This window comes from Ochotona curzoniae, unplaced genomic scaffold (genome assembly GCF_017591425.1).
Source record: "Ochotona curzoniae isolate NIBS_2020 unplaced genomic scaffold, NIBS_Ocur_1.0 scaffold_274, whole genome shotgun sequence".
NCBI lineage: Eukaryota > Metazoa > Chordata > Mammalia > Lagomorpha > Ochotonidae > Ochotona > Ochotona curzoniae.
Window position 1 is genome coordinate 7,949,907 of NW_024467101.1, and position 26,855 is coordinate 7,976,761.

Consider the following 26,855-nt stretch of genomic DNA (forward strand, 5'->3'; position numbering starts at 1 on the left):
AAGATCTATGGCCGGGAACAGGTCTGGTCGGGGAGGTAAGAGGGTGCTGCAGCTGGGTTGTGGTTCCCCCTGGTGAGTGTGAAAGCCAGAATGGGAGTGGCAATCTCAGCTTGAGATGGTTGCAGTGTCCCTCAGAATGGGTGTGGACAGGGTTTGGGGTGTGCCAGGCTGGGCTAGATTCCAGCACCCTCTGGTGGTTGTGAAAGCCAGGATGGGTGTAGGATGGGCTGGCCTAGGTCTTGGCACCTGCTGAACCACATGAGAGCTGTGTTCTGATGTGGACGAGGTGTGCCTGGGCTATAATACCCAACAGTAAGAACTCGAATGGGGGTGGGACAGTTGGGCAAGGCCACTGTTCTTGCCAGGACAGGAGGTGGACCACATCATTCTGGTCCAAGGACCCACCAGTGTGTGTGAGATCTGCCACTGGGAGGTTACTTGATAGAGGAGTTTCGGAAACTCCATTGTCAGGATACAAGTGAGTGCAGGAACTAAGACTCGGAGCAGACCAGGCCAGACTATAGTGCATATGTGGGGGTCAGGTCTAGATACAGGCCAGGCTGGGCCAGTTCATTACAGCAATCTGAACGTGATGCAGAACAGGCTGGGTTGAGCCACACCTACTAGCTCACATGAGTGCCAGGACTGGTGGCTGGCTAGACTGGGCTAGGCTGCAGCATCCACCAGCAAGAGCCAGAATAAGTGCAGGCTGGTTGGGCTGGGACTAGGGACAAATCCTGTCAAGCTGGACTGTAGAACCAACGGGAGTGTACAGGATCTGGGATTGGGAGTGATCCCAGTAGGGAAAGTGTGGACACCTCTCTGTTGGGCTTCAACTCCCACTGGTGAGCATGGGAACCAAAGCTAGGGGTGAGCCTGGTTAGACAGGCAGTGGCACCCGCCAGCATGAGTGTGGGCTGGATAGTGGGGTCAGTTGGATTGAGCTTCAATGCCCGTTGGTGTGTAGGAAAGCTGAGTGGGATGTAGGACAGTCCTGGCAAGCACAAGAACCAGGGCTGGAGGTGGGCCTAGTGTGGGTTATTTGGGGTTACTCTGACTAGGCTGCAGTTCCCACTGGTATATGTGAGGGCTGAGTGTGTGCTGGGCAGGGTTGGGCTAGACTGCAGAACCCGTTGGTTTGCATATGAGATGGGACTGGATACAGAACTGACCCAACAATTGCAGGTACCAGTGTGTGCGTAGGTGAATGTTAGTAATGGACTGAGCCAGACCTGGTACTAGCAAGTACACGCAAGAGTCAGGTCTAGGATCACCTCAGATGAGGTTTCTTTGGGGATCCCCTCAACTGAACCACTGGACTTAGAACTTCAACTGTGTTGACACTTGCCGGATCTGTGGTCTGACCATGGAGTGCATGTGTCAGAACTGGGCCTTTTCAGGGGTTTAGACAGCAGTGGGAAGCATGCCCAGATGCACGTGGAGGATGTGGCAGTCCATTGGGGCCTGCAGAGGACATCAGGTACCACAGCAGAGGAAGGCAGAACAAATTGGTCAGCTACACCAGCCAAGTCTTGACAGCAAATATGTGGGTGAATGAAGACTCTAAGGTGAACTATATAAGTCAGTGAACCTTGGAAGGATTTCCTCATCCTTGGAGCAGTGAGATTGACAATATCTCAGAACTATCGAAACTGCTCCAGCAGAACCCTCAGAGCATGCTCCACATTGGGCACGGTGGGATGACAGTGGGTGGCTGTTCCCCACCCCCAGGTACTGAGGGAGTTGGGAGGCTGGGTGCAGCTTCTCTCTCCCATTCCCCCAGATGCAGAAAGAAGTAAAAGAAAATTTGGAAACAATGACATCGCCCACTCTCTCCTAATCCTTGATCCTTCTCACCCTAATCAACTATGTAAACATCAAAAATAAAAGTGAAAAATACAGGAACTAAAAAAGTAAGAAAATGCACAAAATGCATGTGGAGGGCTTGGAAAGTTGATGGATTATCCATTGGGCAGCCCTGGAGCAGCATTGGCACTTCAGGAGCTGCCCCAACCCACAGACTGTTCCCAGCTGCTCGCCCTTCTCCTTCCCAGAGGTAACTGACTCCTGTTTTTGTAGTTACCTTGTTTTTCCACCTGCCTTCATTCTACACCTGAGCCTGTAGGTGTTCTGCTTGGTACTCTGAGCTGCATCCACGGGCTTGTAGCAAGTGATCTGCCAGGTTGCTGTCTGTGGAAGAGTGTTCCACAAGTTTCATCCTGAGTGTTCTGTGGCAGGACAGCTGTGCTGTCTGGTTTGTATGTGTTCAGTGCTTTAGCATGAAGCTGCTCTTCTGGGTGGTTTGCAGAGGCAGCAAGAGTTTAAAGGGAAGAGAAAGCAAAGGAAGAAGTAGAACTAGCTCTGGGCCGCAGGGACAATGTAGGAGGGAGGTCACACAAGGAAAGAACCCTGGTGGGCTCCTTTAAAGTTTGCTCCTGAGATTGGAGGGGTGTACTTCTTTCCACCCTTAGGACCTGCTGTCTGACCCCACTTGCCTGTTTCTTAGGGGGTACAAGCCAGCTCTGTGCATAGAGGTTATGCAGGGCAGTTTATTGGAAAATACCGCCTCTGAGGGACACAGAAGATGCAATAGTGAACCATGGAGTCACCTTCCAGTCCTTTCTCAGGGTAAGGTGACTTCTAGAGGTTGTATATGGGAAGTTCAAAAGTCAGCCCCTGTACTTGCAGACCCTAATTCACCTGGAGGTAAGACGGCCAAAGACCTGAAGGAAAGGATTCCGCCCTCCTACCACTTTTCCAGGCCTCTCCTGTGCTGGCCGTGAGGCCGCCCTCATAGCCTGTCTGCGGAAGACTGAGCAGAACTCCCTACGCTTGTCAGAAGACCTAGCTCAGACACTCAGCCTGAGCAGTTCACTCTGGGGTTTGCTCTGGCTGCAGGTGGCTGGGAATCTTTCCTAACTCCTGGGAGATCTCCTGTATTTCTTCTCTCTGGTTTGGTAGTCAGGCACCTGGAGGGACACTGTTGCCTTGGAACTGGCACTGCCTACCCTGGGCACCACACTGGAAAGCTGGTACAGTGTGGGGAATGAGTCATGAGATGTTCGAAGGGGAGCTTTGGCAGGATACTACCCCTTGTCCTGAAGAACAGCCAGACTTTGCAAAAATCATCTATTTCCTCGCTGGATCCCCAACATCTCCACTGGGTGGATTGGCAAAGTATTCCCACAGATGGGAGAGAAGGCAGAGTGAAGTGGCTGAAGTCCTCCTCCTGATAAACAGCGGAGAGGCACGCAGGCACCTGCCTCGGCCATCACTGAGCTCTGGCTCAACCCGATGGAACTGGTGTCTTCTGAAAATTGATCTTAAATGCAAATCTGTCCCTGTGTAAGACATTCAAGCTGATTACTGTACTGAGAGAAGTTCTCCTGAGAGAAAAGGTGAAGTTCAGTTCTTGCTGTGCTGGCAGCTTCATGTGCGATTGCACACAGGTCTGAGGTTGCAGAAGAAATGCTGCTGTGTAGAGCCAGTGCAGTAGCACTAGTGCTTTCAGATTCCGTGTTCCGCTGGGATTGCTCTTGCACCCTTCTCCAGCCTGCTTTGTCATGCTTATGGCCACCTCCTGCTCTTCCCAGTCCGTCTTCCTTCATCCTGCAGAAGCCTCCAGGACTTAGGAACGACTACAGGATAGTGCAGTGGTTGGGAGTGTCAACACCGGAGGCCGAGAACTGCCGTGCACACCGTGGCTCTGCTGCTGCATCACTCGATGACTTTGGCCGTGAACATCACAGGCCTACTGGCTCATGGCTTTGGCTTGGCTCAGCTGTCCTAATTGCTTATCTATTGAAGTCACCAGTGTCCCTCAGAGCAGACCTCCTAGTCAGACTGGTCTGTGAACTCTCTCCTTTCTCTGAGCTATAACTGTATGTGTTCAAGTTGCAGTAGCCACTAGGTTTAGAGAAAGTTATCAGACATAAAATGTACAGTCAGGCATCACTTAGGAATGGGGGTGTGTTCTGAGAAGTGCATTGTTGTGCCTCTCCCTTCTGTGTCATCACCATGCAGTGTGCTTACACAGGTTAACCTCGCCCAATGAGCAGATGCTGTAATATTTTTTTTAAGATTTTTTTTAATTGGAAAGGCAGATTTACAGAGAGAAGACGAGACAGAAAGCTTTCTGTTCTATTTCACTCCCCAAGTGACCACAACAGCCAAAGCTAGGCTGATCTAAAGCCAGGAGCCAGGAGCTCTTCTGGGTCTCCCAGGTGGGTGCAGGGTTCCAAGGCCCTGGGCCATCCTCTACTGCTTTCCCAGGCCACAAGCAGGGAGCTCAATGGGAAGTAGAGCAGCCAGGATACAAACCAATGCGTACATGGGACCCTGTTCAGGCAAGGTGAGGATTTAGCCACTAGACTATGGCGCCAGGCGCAAGGTGCTACAATCTTATGGAACCACTGGGGTATATGTGGCCATTAATAGAAATGTCATTACTCGTCAGTGTATTCTCCAGGGTCTCTCCCTGTACAACACTCTCCATCCACTGCCGCCCAGCTCTCCTATCCATAGTGAGATGTCAGATTTTATTTTTCTGAAAATACTTTTTCATCACAAAACATCAGCCTTTTAATGTTCATTACAGAGGTGAGGCGATGGGGCTGCAGACCCCTGTGGACCTCTGCTAGGGATAGAGAAGGTCGGGGAGGGGAGGAGGAGTGAGGGGAATGTGTCTCCAGCAGGAGACGGGGAGGATGGTTGTCGGACTCCATCAGGCGCAGGGGTGGGTAAGAAAATCCTAGGGGTATTACTTGAGTGGTCATTGTATACGGGATCCTTACAGGGGCTCTGCCTTGTTCCTGTGTTAAGTTCTAAGGCTTCTGCCTATCCATGTCTACCTCAGTGTGCGCGGGCCTAGGTGCTTTCCACAGAGCTTGGCCTGAAGTGTTGAGCTGCTTTTCTGTCATTTGAGGAGGCGCTTGAGGTCTTGTACTAGTTTTGTCTTTCATGTGATTTCTCTAGTCAGCAATAGGAGTGGCCCAGGTCGCTCTACCCAGCCTGACTCCAGGCCTGATTTTCCATGAGTGGGTGGGGACTAGAGCCAGGTGTGGTCTGTGGAGGTTTGGGCATATCTCTGGATGGGCTGGTGCACCTGCCAGAGCACCATCTGCCAGATCTGAGGATGGGCTGGGCTGTGGCTCCCACCGGTGTGCTCCACAGCCATGACTGGGGACCAGCCTGATGGGTGTCCTGGAGGGTCACCTCATCCAGGCCAGTGTACCTACTGGCAGGTGCAAGAGTTTCCTCTAGGAGCAGGCTACATTGCACCATTTCACCATCTGGGGCACTGAGAACTGGGTCTGGGGAATGGCCTAGTAAGGGGTTGTGAGGTTGCCCCAACTGGGCCTCTGTGCCCATTACACCCAGCTGCAGTGTACCTTTCCCCACAGTGTACCCTGAATCCCACCCGAACCAGCCAGGTCCATCTCCAGACCAAACCCCACCATGCTCACCGGCAGGTACCTTGGCCTGGACAGGATGACTTTCCAGAATCCCCACCAAGTTGGTCCCCTGATTTAGTATTTGCCCTCACCAGTGGACACTGCATCCTGGTCCAGCCCACCCCCACACACATTGGCAGGTACAATAGTCCAACCCCAGGAGTTCCCCCCAAGCATCCTCGCCCAGGCCCAGCCAGTATGTGCCACCATCTGTGTGTGTGCGCATGCGCACCCATACACACACATCCCACCCCATTCCTCCCATCCTACCCCATGCTGCAGCGTTCATTCATTCATTTAAGAAGGTGAGACAGAAAAGAGATGTTCCTTAAATGCTCGCAACAGCCAAGGCCTAAGCTGTGCCACAGCTTCCCATGATTTTAATTTCTGATGCTGAAATACAGCAGAATAGGCACCACAGTACAATTTCAATTTTATGTGCATAATTTTATAAAGTCAGCAAGAGCAGTGCTGGGAAACTGCGTGAAGCGGGTGCAGCTACTGGCAAATGGGGATCTGAAAGAGTTCCTTGAACCCCATTAACACATGAAGAGGAACTGGCCCAGTAACCGGTGAGCAGCTTTGTTGAGGCATAATTTGGATATCAAAGGTGAAGGATTAACCTCAGGAAGCCCTCAGGACTGCCTTTGGAGAAATGACCCTGTGGACACTTTGAAAAATTAAATATAGTCTGATGTTCTGCTGGACAGTCATGTTTAGAGAAGGAAATGCACCTAAAATCATTTTGTTCTAAGAATTAGCCCATAGCTCAGTGATAGCTTGTTACTTGTTTTAATGCAACACTGGGGAGATGGTGGTCGAAGGAAATAAAAGGATATAAAAGTTAGTTAAGAGTAAGTTAAAGTGAGCCATTGTATAAAATAACTGTAGCAAATAACAGAGCATTATATTCCTGAAAGTCGTTTAGACTTTATGTGCTGTAAGGCATGTTAACAGGCTCAGTGTAGCCTTTCCGTACTGCCCACAGTATCTGAGAACATCATCTTTTAATGATAAATACATACAGCTTTGCTTATAGAAAATTAATAATTGGGCCGAGCGCAATAGCCTAGTGGCTAAAGTCCTCACCTTGCATGTGCTGGGATCCCATATGGGCACTGGTTCGTATCCTGGCAGCTCCACTTCCCATCAGCTCCCTGTTTGTGGCCTGAGAAAGCAGTCGAGGACGGCCCAGGACCTTGGGACCCTACACCCACCTGGGAGACCTGGAAGACGCCCCTGGCTCCTGGCTTTGGATCAGCCCAGCTCTGGCTGTTGCAACCACTTGGGCAGTGAACCTACAAATGAAAAATCCTTCTCTCTGTAAATCTGACTTTCCAATAAAACATTTTAAAATGAATGAAATTAATAATTAAGGTACTTGTTTTAGTAGCAGCTTTATTTTGTAAGATACAATTCTTGTTACGGGGTGCGAGTGAGGACACGCCAGACATGTCAGAGGTTTATTAAAAAGTCTTTATTACCCAAGCTTGCTGAGAACAGAGCACACTAGAAATAGCAAATCACAAGTCCATATGGCAATCCAACCAATCGTAATCCAACCAAATATAATCCAAGCATGATCCAACCAAACATAACCCCAAGAGAAACAAATGGTCATTATCCTTAAGTCCATCTGTTAAGCTGAAGACCTATGTCCCAGCTTCCCCAACAATATAGGTTATCCCAAGAGACATGCAACGAATAACCTGGACACACTTACAAAGCTGCAGACATTCACCTTTTTCTGGCTTCTCTGCCCACATTCCATCACTGCTAGCCCTCTCCTCTCCTGGAACTCCTGATAGTACACAGACCAGAAACACCATCGCTATATCCATTGTCCCATCTAAGCAGTATGCAGGGACCGTGCTCAGGGGGTTACCTGTCCTGGGTCAGCCAAGAGTCAAGGTGCCAGAGTAAGGGAAGCACCTGACCAGAAGGAGCGAGCCCTGCTTCACAAGCCTTTTATTTTTTATTTATTTATTTTTAAAGATTCATTTATTGGAAAGTTAGATATACAGAGAGGAGGAGAGACAAAGAGGAAGATCTTCCTTCCAATGATTCACTCCCCAAGTGACCACAATGGCTGGAGCTAAGCCTATCTGAAGCCAGGAGCCAGGAACTTCTTCCGGGTATCCCACACGGGTGCAGGGTCCCAAAGCTTTGGACCATCCTCCACTGCTTTCCCAGGCCACAAGCAGGGAGCAAGATGGGAAGTGGAGCTGCCGGGATTAGAACCAGTGCCCATATGGGATCCCGGCGCGTTGAAGGCGAGGACTTTAGCTGCTAGGCCACGCTGCCAGGCCCTCACCAGCCTTTTAAAGGGGCTTGTGAGGGGAGTGGTTACACAACAATGCAGTACAGTCCCCTCTCAGATGATAGGTGAGTCACAGGTGGGCAGGAGCAAATACCTAGGAATGGCTGAGGAGGGAATTAACATCCCATTGCTGTTAGGACCCACCTTCAAGACAGAGGGTAGGAGACGCAGCCACATTTTTCTTTCTTTCTTTCTTTCTTTCTTTATTTTTTTTTAAGATTTATTTATTTTTATTGGAAAGTCAGATATATAGAGAGGGGGAGAGACAGGAAGATCTTCTGTCCGATGATTCACTCCCCAACTGCAATGGTCGATTCAAAGCCAGGAGCCAGGAACTTCCTCCAGGTCTCCCACGCGGGTGCAGGGTCTCAAGGCTTTGGGCCACCATCAACTGCTTTCCCAGGCCAGAAGCAGCAAGCTGGATGGGAAGTGGAGCAGCCAGGACTAGAACCGGCACCCATATGGGATCCTGTTGTGTGCAAGGCGAGGACTTTAACCACTATGCTGTCGCACCGGGACCTCAGCCACATTTCATTTGCCCACTGACAGTGGGTGCTGGCTATCAGTGGCTGTACCCCATAACATTCTGATCAAAGCTTTTTCACTATTGACAATGTGAAATTCTGGTCTCCGGAAGTTCTTTTTGGGTCCCAGCTTTTATAGATACAGGGCATCCTGGATGTGTTTGCCTGCTCCTCGCCAACATCAGCACACTTTTGTGCCATAGCCAGAAATGCCAGGCAGCAGGTGTAGGTGTATGTCTCACGGGGACACCATGACAGAGCCTCTGTCCTTTAGTACTTGTTAAATTTCAGGGCACTGGGCCCGTCCAGAGCTGATGAAGGCGAAGATCCCATGGCCAGGGTGACCGTGCTGAGGTGGCACTGAGTGGACGAGCCTGAGCAATCAGCCAGGCCCTCATCCTCAGCTTGAGCTGGACTGGTAAACGTCAGCAGTGATCCCTGAGGGCGTGAGGTGACAAGAGAGACAGAGCAAGTGAGGTCTCCAGTCACTGTGGAGAGCTGGTTGGTCTCCAGCTGGGCCTGGGCCAGGCAGGAGCCAGAAGCCAAGAAGGCCATCCGAGTCTCCCATGTGGGCTGCATTTGAACCATCGTCTGCTGCTTCCCAAACACGTTAGCAGGGACCTGGGTCAGAAGTGGAGCAGCTGGGGCCTCTGGTGTGGGGTGCAGGTCTCCCAAGTGGCAGCTTAACATTTGCATAAATGTAACCTATTTTTAGTTGCAAGATACTGTTGGAAAATTGTCTAGTAGAACCTTTCGTGTAGTCAAACAGCCTCCCGCACCCCCAAACTGAGGTTGTTCAAAGTCCTTTGCAGTTCCTGCAGCCCCGTTTCCCCTGGCCCTGGCAGGGGACGCAGGGAGAGAACTCTCTGGATCCCCACCAGTTCTAAGAGGCTGGCATCTGGCCTGTGCCAACAGGGATGAGCAACAACACACAGCTACAGGGTGAGCACTCGGGACGCTGTGGCAGAGGGCCTCGTGAGGACAGCCTGCACACTGACTGGTGTTCCTGCGTCTCCAGGGACTCTGGTGCCAGGGGCCACACTAAAAAATTCAGAAAGAGAAAGTGGGGTGGGGGACGAGGAAGAGCATGGGGCTGACAGCTGTTCTTTATGTTGTTTTTTGTTTTTTTTTTTTTTAAGATTTACTTTATTGGAAAGGCAGATGTACAGACAGGAGGAAAGACAGAGAGGAAGATCTTCAGTCTGATGATTCACTCCCCAAGTGAGCGCAACAGCCAGTGCAGGGAGCAGGATGGGAAGTGGAGCTGCCAGGATTAGAACCGGAGCCCATATGGGATCCCAGTGCATTCAAGGCAAGGACCTTAACCATTATGCCATCGCACCGGGCCCTGCTCGCTCTTTATGTAAGAGTAGATTTCAGGCTCAGTGTGATGGCTCAGTGACTAAATCCTTCCCTTGCAGGTGCTCCAGCATCCCATATGGGCACCGGTTCATGTCACAGCTGCTCCACTTCCCTTCCTGCTCCCTGCTTGTAGCCTGGGAAAGCAGTAGAGGCACTGAGACCCTATGCCCATGTGGGAGACTGAGAAAAAGCTCCTGGCTTCAGATCGGCTCAATAATAAATAGACAAATAAAAAAATAGATTTTTACCATTTTCATGATACAGGTTTAGAGGGATGGAGGCTCCTCCCTTGCTGCTGCTTCCTCCTGCCCTATCTTCCCCCTTTTATTTTTTCCCCTAAATTATTATTATGGACCATTCAGTCACTTCACAATCAAAAGCGTAGCATTTCAAAATGTTAAAATTTTCTTACATAACAAGTAGAGAAAAAAAAATTTGAAAAGCAATGGAAATCCTGTTATCTAAGGGTATGGACACAGGCTGCTAACAGCAGTTAAATTCCAGTATGTTAATCTCATTTATAGAGATTACATTTTATCATTACAGATCAGAGAGAACATATATTTGTCCTCTAAGGACTGACTGGCTTGTTTCATAAGTGGAATAGTGTCCAACTGGATCAATTTTATTGCGGAAATGTATTTGTTTTATGGCTGAGTAGTATAGAGGTATACTACTTTCTTTATCCAGTCATCAGTTATGGGCATCTGGACTGGGCTCGTTCCTTAGCTGTGGTGGATTGTGCTGCTGTGAGCGTGTGGGTACAGGGACCGCCATGAGCTGTGGGAGTGGGCTGGCTGCGTCGGGGTAGATCTGGTTTCGGGTATCTGAGGAATCTTCAGACCACCTTCCATGTCAGCTGCCTGGTTTACATTCCCACCAAGGTGGATTAGGGTGCCTTCCCCCCACATGCTCGCCACCATTCACTGCTTTCTGCTTCCTGTATGACAGCCGTTCTAGCTGTTGTAGTTTGGTTTGCACTTCGAGGGTGGCTAGAGAACCTGAGCACTTTTCATATGTCTGTTAGTCATCTGATTTCCATCCTCCACTCACATCCTTTGCCCCATTTCTTGATTGTTTAGCTGGAGTTCTTTATAAATCCTGCACATGTATCCTCTCTCACTTGCATAGTTTTCAAATATTTTCTCCCATTCTGTTGCCTACCTCTTCACCTTATTTATTCTTTATTTTTATTGGAAAGACAGATCTGGAAAAAGATTTTTTAAATTGGAAACGCAGAGCGGAGAGACAGATTTTCCATCTGTTGGTTCACTCCCCAAGTGGCCAAAATGGCCAGAGCTGAGCTGGTCCAAAACCAGGAGCCAGGAGCCTTCTCTGGGTCTCCGCCATGGATACATGGTCCCAAAGACCTGGACCATCCTCCACTGCTTTCCCAGGCCACAGGCAGGGTGGGACATGGAGCTGCCAGGATACAAACCAGTGCCCATATGGGATCCTGGCACTTGCAGGTAAAGAACTAACCTATCAAGCCACAGCAGCTCCCTTGCCTTGTCATGTTAATGATGGCTTTCTTTGTGGTGCAGAAGCTTCTTAGCTTGGTGTAATCCATGAGTTTATTTTTGCTTCCATTGGCTTTGCTTCTGGGATTTCTCCCAAGAAGTTTGCCTAGACCTGTATCTTGATCTACTATACCACAACAATTATTCCAATGTAACTTATTTTAAATGTAAAATAGTTTAAAAAATCTGTAGTAGAGCTTTTAATGTAGTTGAAACGGCCTCCAAAATGCCCCCCAGAAGCATTTTCCCAGTGTTTTCCTCTTAGAATTTGATGGTCTCAGGTCATAGGTCACTTGGTCCTTTGTGAGTTGATTTTCCTACAAGGTGTAAGGCAGAGGTCTTTCATACTTCTGTACAGGAGATAATTTCCCCAGCACTGTGTGTTGAAAGGACTGTCCGTACTCCCTGGATTGATTATGATTCACTACGTTCCATGGGTTCTGGGATTTCTGGTCAGTTTCATTGATCTTTCCTGTATCAATCTGGATGGCAGCTGTCCTGTAGTCTTAAAGCATGTTACAATAAAAGGTTTGTTTTTGTTATTTAAGATTGCCTTAACTATTTGGGGTTACTTGTGTTTCCATGTGTCTTTTAGCATCATTTTTTCTAGATCTGAGGAGGATGCCAGAGGATGCCATAGCTTTGATTGAAATCTCATTGAATTTGTACATTTCAGTGATATGGACACTTTGATGATATTTATTCTGCCCAATCACAAACATGGCAAATTTTTTCTTATTTTCTTCAATGTTTTGATTTCCATCCTTAGAGTTCCCTCAATTAAATTTATTCCAAAGTATTTAAGTGTTATGGGCTGCCATGAATGGGATTTATCTTACAAGTTTTTTTCTTTTTTCTTTTTTTTTTTTTTTTAAGATTTATTTTTATTATTTTCTCATTGGAAAGGCGGATATACAGAGAGGAGAGACAGAGAGGAAGATCTTCCGTCCGATGATTCACTCCCCATGTGAGCGCAACGGGCCGATACTATGCTGATCCGAAGCCAGGAGCCTCTTCCGGGTCTCCCACGCGGGTGCAGGTTCCCAAAGCTTTTGGGCCATCCTCGACTGCTTTCCCAGGCCACAGGCAGGGAGCTGGAAGGGAAGCGGGGCTGCCGGGATTAGAACCGGCGCCCATATGGGATCCTGGGCGTGCAAGGCGAGGACCTTTATCCACTTGCGCCACCGCGCCGGGCCCCAAGTTTTTTTCTTTAACCATAGAATTATTTGTATTTATAAACACCACTGATTTTTTGTGTGTATTTTATATCCTGCAACCTAGTCAGACTCTTCGGAGTTTCAGTAGTGTCAGAGTAGAATACTTGGCTTCCGGTATACAGACATCATGTCATCTGCAGACAGGATAGCTTCTCGGTTTCCAGTTTGTATCCATTTTATTCCTTTTTCTTGCCTTATAGCTCTGGCTAAAATTTCCAGGATCTTGTTGCGTAGGAGTGGTCAAAGTGGACATCAGGGATAAACCCATCTGGTCCTGGGCTTTCTGAGTTTTCTGATGTTGTTTGGTTCAATTAGCTAGTGCTTTGTTGAGGATTTTTGCATCTGTATTCATCAGAGATATTGGTCTATGGCTCTATCTTTTTCTGGTTTCAGAGTTAAAGTGATGATGGTCTCATGGAAGTAGTTTGGGAGGAGTCCCTCCCTTAGAGTTGTTGGACCAGATTATTTCTTCTGGAAAGGTTTTGTAGAAATTGAACAGTCAAGTCCTGGGCTTTTCTCTGTTGGGAGAGCCTCTGTTCCTGATCCCATCTCTGTCTTATTACTGGTCTGTTTAGGTTTTCAGTGTATGCATGACTCCGTTTCGGTGGAAAATATGTGTCCAGAAATGTTTGTGTTTCTTGCGGAGTTTGCACTTTACTGGCAGAAAGCTGTTTGTAGTAATTCCTATGATACTTTGTGTGTCTGTGGTGTTTGTTATTAAGTCTCACTTTTCAGCTCTGATTTTATTGATTTGTGTTTTCTCCCCCTCCCCATCTTTTTCATCAGTTGAGCCAATAGTGTGTTAATTTTGTTAATTTTTTTTTTAAACCTGTTCTTTGGGCCTGGCACAGTAGTATAGTGGCTAAAGTCTTCGCCTAGCATGCCCAGGATCCCATGTTGGCACCAGTTCTAATCCCAGTACTACGCTTCCCATCCAGCTCCCTGCTTGTGGCCTGGGAAAGCAGTGGAGGATGGCCCAAAGCCTTGGGACCATGCACCCACGTAGGAGACCCGGAGAAGTTCCTGGCTTTGAATCAGTGCAGCATTGGCTGTCGCTGCCACTTGGGGTGTGAATCTGTGGATGAAAGATCTTCCTCTGTCTCTCCTCCTCCTCCCTGTATATCTAACTTTACAATCTAATTACAATTCAAATCAATGATCTTAATGTATTTTTTTGTTTAAATTTTGCTATACTCTGCTAATTTCAGATTTGGTTTGTTCTTTTTGAGAGGCATTGGTAGATCACTTATTCGATGCCTTTCTTATTTCTTGAGCTTTTGCTATAAACTTTGTTCTTAAAACTGCCTTTATAGGCCTGGTACAATGGCTCAATGGCCAAATACTCACTTTTCAAGTGCCAGGACCCCATGTGTGTGCTGGTTCACATCCTGACTGCTCCAGTTCTCGTTTTGGGCATTGCCCAAAGCCTTAGGACCCTGCACCCACCTGGAAGATCCAGAAAAAGCTTCTGGTTCCTGGCTTTGGATTAGCTCAGTTCTAACCATTGCAGCCCTTTGGAGGTGATCCAGCAGATGGAAGATCTTTCTGTATCTCCTCTCTTCATAAATCTGCCTTTCCAATAAAAATAAATAGATCTTCTTTAAAAAAAAAAAACCTGTTTTTACTGTATCCCGTAAGTTTTTCTATGTTCTGCTGTCATCTTTATTTTCAGGATTTTTTTTTTTTTCAGTTTCCCTTTTGGCTTCTTCTGTGACCCACTGTTCATTCAGTATTGTTCAGTCTTCATGTATTTGCATATTAATGTTTTTACCTAAAAGATTTACGTTTCATTGGAAAGGCAGTTAGAGAGGAGAGACAGGGAGACATCTTCCATCTACTGGTTCACTCTAAAAGTGATCACAATGACCAGAGCTGGACAACTGTGGCTCGATGAAGCCAGGAGCTTCATCCCCATCTCCCACATGGAACCAGTCCGGCACTTGGGCCATCCTCTGCTGCTTCTCCAGGTGTGAGTCGGTAGAGCAGCCAGGGCTCCAGTTGGAGCTCACAGGGAATACTGGTGCTGCAGGTGACAGCTAACCTGTGCCACAGCACCAACCCCTCCAGGGTTCCTAGCAGGGTGCTCAGGCTGGGCCTCTGCCACCTGGTCCCACCTCCTCTGCTTCTCCTCCGCTTCTCTGCCTAAATTCAGTCGGTAATTTAAAACTGCTCAGTTCTTCCACATTAGAGTCTCCAGGATTGCTGCCATGTGGGACTCATTTCTTAGATGCTGCCTCAGCTCTGACCAGCAGGTCACCAGCCCTCTTCCATGGCCTTCCCAGTGTGACAGCATCCACACACATGCCTCACTACATTTGTTAAAAAAAATTTTTTAAGATTTGTTTATATTTATTGCAAAGTCAGATACATAGAAAGGAGGAGAGACAGAGAGGAAGATCTTCGGTCCGATGGTTCACTCCCCGAGTGACCGCTATGGCTGGTGCTGCACCGATCTGAAGCCAGGAGCCCAGATCCTCTTCTGGGTCTTCCATGTGGGTGCAGGGCCCCAAGACTCTGGGCCATCCTCAGCTGCTTTCCTAGGCCACAGGCAGGGAGCTGGATGGGAAGTGGAGCTGCCGGGATTAGAACCAGCACCCATATGGGATCCTGGTGTGTTTAAGGTGAGGACTTTAGCTGCTAGGCCACCATACTGGGCGCTGTAAAAATCTTTTAATGTTTCATTTACTTTTTTGAAATGCAGAGTTTACAGAGATGGACTCATTCTACAGATATTCACAGTGCCCAGAGCTGGGCTGTTCTGAAGCCGTGAGCTTCTTCCAGGTCTTTACCCATGTGGGTACAGGGTGGGTGGGTCATGCTCTGCTGTTTTCCGGGCACAACAGCAGGGAGCTGGATTGAAAGTGGAGCAGCCAGGACTGGAACCTACAGCCATTATGGGATGCCAGCGTTGTAGATGGTGGCTTTAACAGCCGCTGTTGAAAAAATTTAAATACACAAATACTTACATATGAATTTTGGTCGTCCTCAGCAAATACTGTGTTTGCAACTTAGTGTAAAAGTCGCACAGCCCTATAAAATGTAAGTAGCCAGGACAGGGACCTGTTTTAATAGATGGTGGTACTGGCATGGCTGGCTTAGAGTCTGCCAGCACATCAGACATGGCCACATGCCGCAAGGGACAGTGAGGAGGGGAGCATTTCCAGTCACTCCTCCTCAAAAGAATTTTTTTTAATTATTTGGAAGGCGGAAAAGATCTTCCATAGCCAGATGAAGGCAGCAGCTCTAGGCCAGGCCAGCGGAGAGCCAGGAATTCTATACTGTGTTTTCCACACAGTGGCAGAGGCCCCATTCTGTGGTCAGCATCAGGTTTAGTGGGGAGCATCTGGGACTTGAACTGGCACTCTTTTTAATATATTTACATTTTATTTTTAATGATTACATGGTGGATCAGAGTGGGAATGACCGAGGTTTAGGAAATATTGGGTGTAATCATTACTTCCAAATTTGTTTCTTCTTCTTCTTGTTCCTGGGAGAAGGGGAGAGACAAGGGGGCGGGGGGGAGACCACTCATGACTTTCCAGACGTCCCAGTACCCAGCGATGAGGAACTGCCACCTCATATCAACCCAGAGTCTCAGTGTGTACACATTCCGAGGGTTCTGTCCAAGTGGTTTGGATAGTTCTGAAATGCTGCTGATTTCGCCTGTCTGAGGATGATGTCACCCTCCCAGTGTCCATTGGCTCCATTCACTGAGATTGTTTGCTGTCATCGTTCGTTTGTGGTAGTTGTCCAGTTAGTTCTGTTCTGCTATGGCACCAAATGAGCTGCTTTTACAACAGGGCCTGTGTCCACTGCTCCACCTTTTCATTAAGTAGGGCATGTTCTTGCAGGTGAGTCCAAGTACCCAGCCAGGTGTCCCAAGCATCGCCGATCCCCCACCCCTGGGGCTCATGAACCCGACACCCACCTAGTAGGCGGGCCCCGGGACCTAAGCCAGGAGACCTAAGCCCCTCCAGATCCCCTACCCTTGGGGCTGAACTGGCACGCTTAATAACAGGATGCTAGTCTTGCAAGTGGCAGCTTAACTTGCTGTGCCAAGATGCCAACCGCTAATTTAACATGGAGGGGACGTGTGGTTCAGCAGTGAAGCTGCCGTCTAGAACCCCTGCATCCCAAACTGGAGAGTCTGCGCTGGAGTTCTGGTTCTGCTGATTTAGCTTCCTGCGTTAATGGGAAACTGCAGGTGATAGATTAAGGACCCAAGTCCCTGCTGCCCACATGGGAGACCCGGATGGAGTTCTGGCTGCTGGCTTCAGCCTGACTCAGCCCCAGCTGTCTTGGGCATTTGAAGAGTGAGTCAGTAGCTGGGAGATTGTTCTCTCTTGCTGCTTTCTTTTCAAGATTTATTTAATTTTATTGGAAAGTCAGATATACAGAGAAGAGGAGAGACAGGAAGATCTTCCGGCCGATGATTCACTCCCCAAGTGGCCACAACAGCCAGAGCTGAGCTGATCCAAAGCCAGGAACCAGGAGCTTCTTCCAGGTCTCCCATACAGGTGCAGGGTCCCAAGGCGTTGGGCTGTCTTCGACTGCCTTCCCAGGCCACAAGCAGGGAGCTGGATGGGAAGCAGGGCCTCTGGGATTAGAACCGACAACCATATGGGATCCCAGGCGTGCAGGGCGAGGACTTTAACAACTACGCTATCGCACCGGGCCCTCTTGCTGCCTTGCAAATAAACAAAACTTGTATAAGCCATGTGACCTGCCAAACTTGAAGAAATGGCTGAGTCTCTTATACTTGGCCACTACAGGGCTGGAATTCCAATCCAGGTCTCTGGGCTCCCAAACACAGCTTTTCCCTCCAGTCCAGTGTTTTTCAAACTTGGACTTGGGAGTTTCTGCAAATATGTATTCCAAATATATTAAAAACCAGAATATGTGTGTTCTCTTGTGATTAAGACAGTGCCCTGTTCCCCCATGGAGTGCCCAACTTGGACTCCGTGTTCCAGTTTCCTGCTAATACAGACCCCGAAGGTAGCTGTGACAGCTGAGGTACCTTGGTCGTTTCCCACATGGGAAGTCTTATTGAATTTCCAATTCTGGGCTCTGGCCCAGTCCAGGTCATTGCAGACATTTGGGGGATTAATTTAGCAGTTGGGAGAATGCACTCTTTCAAATAAATTAAAAACTATGTTTTTTTAAGATTTATTTATGTTTATTGGAAGGTCAGACATACAGAGAGGAGGAGAGACAGAGAGGTAGATCTCTGGTCCATTGATTCACCCCCGAAGTGGCCGTGATGGTCGCAGCTAAGCAAATCTGAAACCAGGAACCCCCTCCCGGTCTCCCACGCGGGTGCAGGGTCCCAAGGCTCTGGGTTGTCTTCGACTGCTTTCCCGGGCCACAGGCAGGGAGCTGGATGGGATGCGGGGCTGCCGGGATTAGAACCAGCGCCCATATGGGATCCTGGGTGTGCAGGGCATGGATTTTAGCTACAGGCCACCGCGATGGGCCCTAAAAACTATTTTTTAAGGACTGGTTTATTTTACTTAGCCAAGAGGAGGGACATAAGTCTTTCCTGTGAGAGCCAGGAGCTTCTTCAAGATTTACCATATGTTGCATTCTAGCTGCTTTCCCAGGCCATTAGCAGGGAGGTTGATCAAAAGTGGAGCAGCCAAGACAAAAACCAGTGCCCACGGGGATGCCAGCACCATAGTCAGAGGACTGAATACCACCCATGATGGGCTGGCGCTGTGACATAGTAGAGTAAGCTTGTGTCTGCTGTTTCAGCATTCCCAGATGGGAATGGCTCCTGGCATCAGCTTATCTCTGGCTATCTGGGGAGTGAACCAGTGGATGGAGGACCTCTCTGTATATATCTGCTTTTCAAATAAAAATAAATCTTAAAAATAATGGCCACCAAGGGCCTGCCATGATAGCCTAGTGGCTAAATCTTCGCCTTGCGACCAGTGGGATCCCATATGTGTGCTGGTTCATGTCTCATTGCTCCACTTCCTATCCAGCTCCCTGCCTGTGGTCTGGGAAAGCAGTCGAGGATGGCCCAAAGCTTTGGGACCCTGCACTCGCGTGGGAGACCTGGAGGAAGTTCCTGGCTCTTGGCTTCAGGTCAGCTCAGCTCTGGCCGTTGTGGCTGCTTGGGGAGTGAACCTGCAGACGGAAGAGCTTTCTGTCTCTCCTTCTCTCTCTCTAGACCTGTCCTTCAATAAAAATTAATCTTAAAAACAACAACAAAAGCATGCCCCTCCGCATCAGGCACAGCTGCTGGGCTCTCAGGTCTCTGCTGCCTGTGTCACAGGGGTCGGTGCCCGGGGGATGCCAGCCTGGTTGCCGTGCTCACCGAGCCCAGCCACCAGTGAAGTGCTGGTTGGCTCTAACCTCTGAATGGTTCTCAGTAATTGAAGGACTGGACTACAAGCAAGTGTTGGAAATTCTATTTTTTTCAAGCCTCTATTTTTTTTTTTAAGATTTATTTTTATTATTTTCTCATTGGAAAGGCGGATATACAGAGAGGAGAGACAGAGAGGAAGCTCTTCCATCCGATGATTCACTCCCCAAGTGAGCGCAACGGCCGATACTATGCCGATCCGAAGCCAGGAGCCTCTTCCGGGTCTCCCACGCGGGTGCAGGGTCCCAAAGCTTTGGGCCGTCCTTGACTGCTTTCCCAGGCCACAGGCAGGGAGCTGGAAGGGAAGCGAGGCTGCCGGGATTAGAACTGGCGCCCATATGGGATCCTGGGCGTGCAAGGCGAGGATCTTAACCACTTGCGCCACCGCGCCGGGCCCTTTCAAGCATCTATTTAAATTTTGCCAACAAGCAGAGCCTGAAAGTTAGCTGTTTCACCACGTACAGCCACTTAGCTATGTAAAATGAGGAAATCGTGTAATCAAAATTCAGAAAACCGTGGGTGCTAAGACAGTCCACAGTGAACTCATCTGTAGTCGTAGGGAATGTTAGTTCTCTCACAGACGTTTGGAATTGAATTTTTTAATTGGAAAATCTGAGCTCTGGCCGGCACACCAGTGGGGTAATCCACGGTGCCTTCCGCCCAGAAAGCTCAGGCCGGAGGACCCGTGCTGGCCCCTTTCTCCTCTCCCGTCACTGAGGGCCACGCCAGTCCTCCCTCACAGCTGATGCCCGGCCCTGCCCAGCTCTGATACCCACCAGGGGCAGGGCAACTTCTGCTGGGTGAGGACACACTGATTCAGTACCACTGAGGCAGCGGCACGAGTCAGTGACACGCACAGCATCTCAACCTCATGGGGTACATATCCATTTTTTTTGTCAAATCTTACCACTTGGGAAGCAGCTAAAGGCCAATTTTAAATGCCAATGTAAAATTACAGTGAAAATACAATTCAAATGCAATGTGCTGTGTATCTGAATTGTGCATCACTGCTATGATGGCCCTGTAAAAGTTGACTAAAGCCTTGGATATTATAGAAAAGACCTTAACATGACAAATACAATGGCAGCATTAAAAACCTCCTAATCCCCACTTCAGAAGATGCGTTCCTTTGCCTGTAGTCACGCCCCTGCCAGAGCAGGATGGCCCCCGCACTGCCAAGCCAAGCAGGCTCCCTCAGGGTTGTGCTGGGGCCCTCATGTTCAAGTGTCCGAGGTGTACAAGTGTCACCTACTCCAGCCTGGAATTCTCACACATCCCAGCTCTGCCCTGGAGAAAGCTGTCAGTAGCCTCAGTCTCCCCCTTCCCCCCCCCCCATGTGGGACTGGAAGCTCAAGAACTGGGGCTCGGGACAGCTGCGGCTTCAAACAGGGACCACTCGGGGAAACGTGCCCCAGCACCCAGCAGTCAACCTCCTGTGGCCTCACTCATTCCAGGGAACACCCCAACTCCCGCTTGCCTATCCTAATAGCTAGACATTGATTTACAGCTCCTGGCACCGTCTCAGTCTTGCTTTAGATCTGCCACACTACTGTTGCTTTTGGCTAATGTGGAAGGTAACAGCAAATACTACCAGGGGAGAAATGTTCTGCTTGCCTCACTAGAAGACTGCAATGACTGAAGGCAACTATGTCTCTTCCTCAGACAGGCGAGGTCCTCAGGGCAAGTGGAAGATGTGAAGGATGAAGGATGTCCTGCCAGCTCAAGGCTCCGGTGAGTGCACTGCTTTACAGGGAATTCCTCCATGTAACCAGGGGAAGAAAGCTGGCCTTGCCATAGGCAAACCACACTTGTCCATGGAGACTTATCTCCCCAGGGGCACTCCAGGTCATTGATGGGTGGCATGCAAGTCTCCTTTGGCATCCTGACATGCCACTCCATAGCCCAGCTGGCACTGTGGCTGTGCCTGCCCTGAGGCCGGGCCACAAGGCCTCAGGAAAGTGACCGAGTGCAGACACTGGATGGGCCCCTCCGCCGCAGCCTGCGCCTTCTCCCCCAAGGAGAGTACGCTCCCCCAAGGACAGCACTCAGATGGCTGGCCCTACCCGAGAGCTCAAGCAATTTATGTTTGGCATGGGTACCTCCAGAAAGTGGTTGTGAAGAGGCTGTGCCCAGCCGTGAAGGCAGGTTTGGAATGGGGCCGCCCAGAGCCTGACTCACCCCAGATGGCAGGCTGGCAGTGCCAGAACTGAGGCCACTCACATGTCACCCATAGACCTGTGGGATGGGAAGGGACTTAGATTTTGCTCTAACAGCAACAACTGACCCAGTAGCAACAAGATGCCTTGAGGCCCAGGGGAGCAGACTTCACAGTATATAAGGGCAAGCAGGTGTGAGACCGCCTGTGGACATCTGGCCAGTCCATCTCCCTTTCAAGTTCTGTCCATTCTCATCTTAACCATCTGGAACCCCAAAGACCAGCAGCCTCTACCTTCCCTGCCCCCCATCATCTCCCAGGGCCCGCCCTCTGCCCTGGTGGGGGCATGCTGCCCTGGAGCCTGGAGGGAGTTGTCAGCGACTGCTGAGCAGTGACGTTCAGCTACAGGAAGCGGTGACCGAGGATGCCTGCTGGCTTTGCCCCCCCCTCCCCGCCTTTTTAGCTTGTGAGATGGATGGGGTGAAACTCTAGAGTTGGCATTGTGGTGCAGATGTTTGCCGAGATCCAGAGCTGAAAGTCACCTGTCATTTTCTTTTGCCAGAAGATCCCTGCCTCATATCCCCTACCACCACCTCTTGTCTGGGAGGAAAAGGGGTGCAGAGGATAAAAACAAAGCAAAGAATCAGAACAGGTGACCGATGGCTACCATGCGAAACACTCAACTTTATTCGCTTTATTTATATATTTAACAATTCTAAAGTATTTACTCCTTGCTTTGACAAAAAAAAAAATGAAAAATATAGGAGCACTGACTCCTCTTTAGGAGAAAAGGGTTATATGTACAACCACGGAGAGTTACAGTTCCTCCGTTACATACAAAGGAAAATATTAAAAAAGTGCTTCATTGATCAAAAAAGGGCTAAGAGCTGCAAGCATTTATTCACACTGTACATCAGACCCAAGTAACCCGTATCATAACCTCTTGGCACCTGTCACTAGGAACTGCACAACCTACGGTTAGGCCTGCTTCTCACCTGCGTCACCAGGCCACACGCACGTGGAGCAAAGCTGCTCCGCCGTGCTCCACTGCAGCGCTCAGCTGTCACCTGCTCAGGGCGCCAACAGGCCACACCATCCTCCGGCACACAGTGCCCCTGGCCAGGTCACTCATTCCAAAGGGGAAGTGGAGTCCAGGGCAGGCCAGAGTCGAAGGACTCCCTGTCCTCACTCCCAGCCCCTTGCCACTGTCTACCCTGTCACCTTTTAGCAGCTTACATGGTGCTGTGCCCTCGGGAAGGCAGGCGTAGAAACAGATGCCAACGTAAGCATGAATCCACTCCTCCCTGCCTCTCCCCCCACACCCACCTTACCACAAATACTCTTGATTTAAGGCTCTTTTTGGACTATATCAAAGCTCAGTGAGGAAAGGACCACACCATTTCCTGCAGGAACTCTGCCAAGGTGCCAGATACAGGGTCACTGAGGCAGCCAGCGGCAGGACGAGGGCTGATTGTATGGGACCTGCTCCTTTTCCCAGAGGCTTCTAACTCCTAAGGTCGATGCTGCCCTTGGAGGGGGCGATCCATGATTGGCTTGGTTGGGAAAGGGGAATTTCTGGAACCCTGAGTCTGGATTTCCCAGTGCTGGCCAAGGAGGAGAGATTATTGGGGAGACCACGCTCTGGAAGGGGCTGCCAGCTCAGGGCAGGCTCAGGCCTTGGTCGTGGCAGCAAGATACTGCATCTCGGCCAGGCTGCACTCGTGCCCGAGTATGGAGGCGCCACACGGCCCAGCCCAGGGGAGCACGGGGAGCTGGAGATACAGCCAGATTAAAAAGCAGAATCCCACAGGGCACAACACGCAGGTGACCCAGCCTCTCACTCGCCTCAGAGCAGCAGCTTGCCTTCCTTGCACAGAGGGTTCCATTTGCTGTGTGCCTCTTCCCCAAAAACAGCAGTCCTGCTTCGCTGCCTGTGAGGTGGGCCTAGCCCAGCCCCTCAGGAGGGAGACAGCAGAGATCCTAGGGCAGGTGCTGTGGTGTCACCAGCAGGGATGCGAGGTGTTGTTACCAACATTAGCAATGGCCAGCTGCTCTGCTCCCTCTCTCAAGGCCTCCACTCCAGGCCCTGGCCAGCTTCCTCCCACCCAGAAAGAACCAAGCCAGACCTCTGCAGCCCTGAAGCAGTGGCTCAGCAGTTAGAAGGGGCCTGGGAATTCTATAGACCACCCCCCGTAAAGATTAAGACAACCAGAGGACATTTTTCTTGTGTGAAGTCAGAGGATGGCAAAAGGGGTTGGGGGAGAAGAGGAAAGAATCTACAATCCAGTGGTAACATCCCAGATTTCTGTCTCTCCGTACAGGTGGATGCATGCTCCCATTCCAGAATGCACACGCCTCGCAGCTGCCCAGGCTGGGTGGGTCTCCGAGGACAGCAGCTTGGCCTGTGCCCACTCGGAGTTACTGAGCTTCAGTTTGAAGTGGCAGCAATGGGCTTATCCAGTTCAATATCAATGCTGGCACTCGTGGGGTGTAGACTGCTATAGCAAGACTTGCATACTCGACTGGGTTCAAATAACTGCTGGCTGGGAACTGGAACCTTCTGGTTGCAACAACTGGAGCAGAATACGTTCCCACAATTCCTTGAGGTGAGAAAATAAAACAGCATTAGTTTCAGCAGGCAGGTGTGGGAGCAGGAAAAACCAAGTTCAGACAGAACTTTGCTGTGTTGTTTGGATGTGCTAGAGATACTTTTGGAAGCACACACTGCTTCTCTAGCCCAGGAACAAGCCGGCAGAGTCACGTGCCTCTTACTCTGTAGCCAGGCACTTGAGACTTGTAAGGCTCGGGGTCCCGTAGTGAGGCATGAAGGATGCACTGGGACTCCTGCTCAAGACAGACGGGCGAGAACCAACAGGCCCAGTGCAGAAGCAGCTGCTAGCTCACCAACAAAGCTGGGACCCAGGCCATGGACTCTAACTTGGGATCAGAGGCCAGGGGAGCTGCTTCTGGGCCCATCAGGGGCCTGAGTTCTACCCGGGGCCACTCCCCAGAGGCTGTGGGCAGCACCAAGGACAGACTGCTGCCAGCCAAGGCTACTCCAGGCACATGTAGCTCGTGACACATGCTGACACGAACATGGCACACACTGTTAGCCACCAGTCCCTTTGGGCACACTCCCCTGCCCCATGCATCTCTGCAGAAACAGGAGACCTCCGGGAAGGCCTCAGCCCTCTCTCCTCCACAGGAAGCCTGGCACTGGCAGGGCTGCATGGTACACATCCAGCCACCAAGACCCTCAGGGCAAATGGCAGAGGGTAAGTTCTGGCTCACCTTAAAAGTACCAATCAAAGTAGACTTATGAGTCCAGCCAATCCCTGTGGGACCAAGAATAAAAAACTCCCAAGAGCCTGACAAAAACTAGGGAAAGGGGCCCAGCACGGTAGCCTAGTGGCTAGACTCTTTGCCTTAAACATGCTGGGATCCCATATGGGCACCAGTTCAAGTCCCAGCATCCCCACTTCCCATCCAGCTCCATGCTTGTGTCCTGGGAAAGCAGTGGAGGATGCCCAAGGGCTTGGGACCCTGCACTCATGTAGGAGACCCAGGGAAGCTCCCGACTCCGGATCGGCACAGCTCTGGCTGTTGCAGCCACGTGGGGAGTGAATCAGCAGATGGGAGATCTTCCTCTCTGTCTCTTCCTTTTCTGACTTTCCAATAAAAATAAACCTTAAAGAAAAAGCTAGGGAAAGGCAACTCCAGGAGATGCCTCCTTTGTAGCTGGTGGCACAAATGCGCCTTAGAATGCAGAGGCCCCCAGGATACACAAGAGAAAGCTGAAGACCATTGCTGAACAAAATTACACCCCAAAAAGCAAGGTGACACCCAGGGAGGGAGGGCAGGGTCAAACCACACCTTCTACCTCCGATTAGGAAGCGCTTCAGAACTGTTTCCTAAAAGCACCTGTCAGTCAGAACCTGTGGTTACACAGGAACACTTCATGCCACTCAACACTCCTGGGGGACTCGTTCCTTAAGTTGACCTGACAGAGGCACAGGTAAGCCTTTCTGACTGCCGGCAGGGGACCCCGAGACCCAAAGTGGAGCCTGCCTTTCTGAGGAACAGCAATTCTCTGGCAGAGCTGTAAGCTAGTCCTGGTGTGCTGAAATGCACAGTGAGGCCACTTGCCTTGGAAATTGCTGGCTTCACTCCAGCATTTCCATGAACGCCCAAGGCTGGCGCACTCAGCTGGCTCTGCCACAGCACCACTCCCTGCCACAGGCTGGCTCAGCTGAACAGGGAGGTCAGGACACACACACAGGTGGCTGCGGGCTGACTCACGCCCAGTCGGGACACTTCCCCAGGTCAGGCCCACCTCCCTGCCTACGCTCCCCAGCCCCAGGCTTCCTCCCGGTGGGTGCAGAGAGGGCCCCAGCGTTAGTGTGGGCGAGTTACTAGAGATGTGCAGACACCAGACAGGTTGTTGCAAATGCTCACCACGTTTGATCAACACAGTCAGCGTCCCTGCAAGGAGGGAAGAAAAAGCTCAGCGGGGCCAGCCAGGGACAGGGGCTGCAGGTGTGGGCGAGGGACCTGCGCCCTAGAAGCATCACTAGCACCACAGTACGAAGGGGCCACTCCTGCAAGGCCCATCCACGCACGTCCCACCCCAAGACCACCACCCTGCCTGGGGCAGAGCAGCACTGCCTTCCTCCAGCCAGGAGAGAAGTCAGGAGCCTCACGTGTCGCTGCCGCACCCTCAGCGACAGCTGGCTACCACGGGCCCGAGGGAGAACAAGCTTAGGTCAGCGAGAGGGAATGAGAAGGAAAAGGGAGTTCTCTGCCCACACAGAACTGTCCGCAGAAACCACAGCAAATGGAAGGTTGTTGCAGGGAGTAAGAAACAGTGATAGGAGTGGTGGCTGCTGCTCCACCAATCCAGGAAACAAGGGAGCCAGCATCTGCACATCAGTGTGTATAGCAATCCCTGAATCAGAACATAGAAACGAAATGTGGTTCTGCAAACACCACTTGAGATACGTATCGGGGTCTGCCTCAGAACATTCCCAGCCACAAGCCCGCAGCATCCACCCCCTGCCCACCCGCCCAAGACACCTGCAGTGATGCTTCCTGCTGGCGAGCCAGAAGGCACTGTCGCAGGCGTAGCAGTGAGCAGCCAAGTGGTCAGGGAGCCAACGAGTCATCTGCAAGAAAGATGGGTCAGGTTAGTGAAAGGAGACGGCCTTCCTCCGAGGGGCAGCCACAAGTCACAAGGACCACATTAGCCCAGCAGGTCAACAGTACAAGAAAGGCGTCCAGATCACTTTCCTGGAGGGGACTCCAATCTCCCCTGAGAAAACAGGCAGCAGCACACAGAGCAGTGCGCTGGCAGTGAGGCCCAGGGGCCAGCTAGCCACGTCTCCCTAGCTCAGCAGCGATGGGCTCAGTGTGGGTTCACAGGAGCTGAGAGCGCACAGGCTCAAGGCCAACTGTGCTGGGAGGTCCCTCCCTGGCCAAGGGCATGGGGCAGGGATGGGGGCGCAGAAGAACCACCCAACAGCTGCGTGGATGGCACTTAGAGCAGGGGCTGAGCCTGTACCTCTGTGTCCTGTTTATCCACCTGCTCCCAGCTGGCTTCAGAGAAAATCTCTGTGCTGCAGTGAGACAAACAGCTCTGATCCAGATTGCTTTCCGAGTCGGGGATTGAAGTCTGTTGGCAAACAAACAAAGCTGAACAGAATGGACTGGACTCCTCCCGGAAGGGGTGGGGAGGAGGGGCGCCCAGGGCACTGAGGGCAGGACTAAGCGTTAGGGCAGCCGAGTTGGCAGAGGCACCAGCCGTCAGGAGCAGGGCTGAAGAGGCTCACAGACAGGAGTGGGACTCGCTGAGCGGGCTGCACGGGCTGTGTGCAGAGCAGGCCCTGGGGTCCTAGAACTGGAGGACAGGTGACCAGGATGGAGAGGGAACTCCCAGGCCAG

General features: G+C 50.6%; 1 protein-coding gene across 6 annotated transcripts in view; it reads right to left on the minus strand.

Annotated features, from left to right (window-relative positions):
• Positions 1-21,582: 21,582 nt before the first annotated feature.
• The window catches only part of MTMR3 (myotubularin related protein 3), a 100,881-nt gene continuing 95,608 nt past the window's right edge, over positions 21,583-26,855 (minus strand). For 3 of the 6 annotated variants that reach the window (XM_041003496.1, XM_041003494.1, XM_041003495.1), the window contains 4 exons: positions 26,476-26,586; positions 25,992-26,080; positions 25,374-25,400; positions 21,583-23,518 (listed from right to left, as the gene is read on the minus strand). In XM_041003496.1, coding sequence (XP_040859430.1) covers positions 23,347-23,518; positions 25,374-25,400; positions 25,992-26,080; positions 26,476-26,586 — 399 coding nt within the window. In that variant the 3' untranslated portion in view covers positions 21,583-23,346. The remainder of the gene's footprint in view (positions 23,519-25,373; positions 25,401-25,991; positions 26,081-26,475; positions 26,587-26,855) is intronic. The other 3 variants (XM_041003498.1, XM_041003497.1, XM_041003499.1) reach the window with 3 other exon arrangements.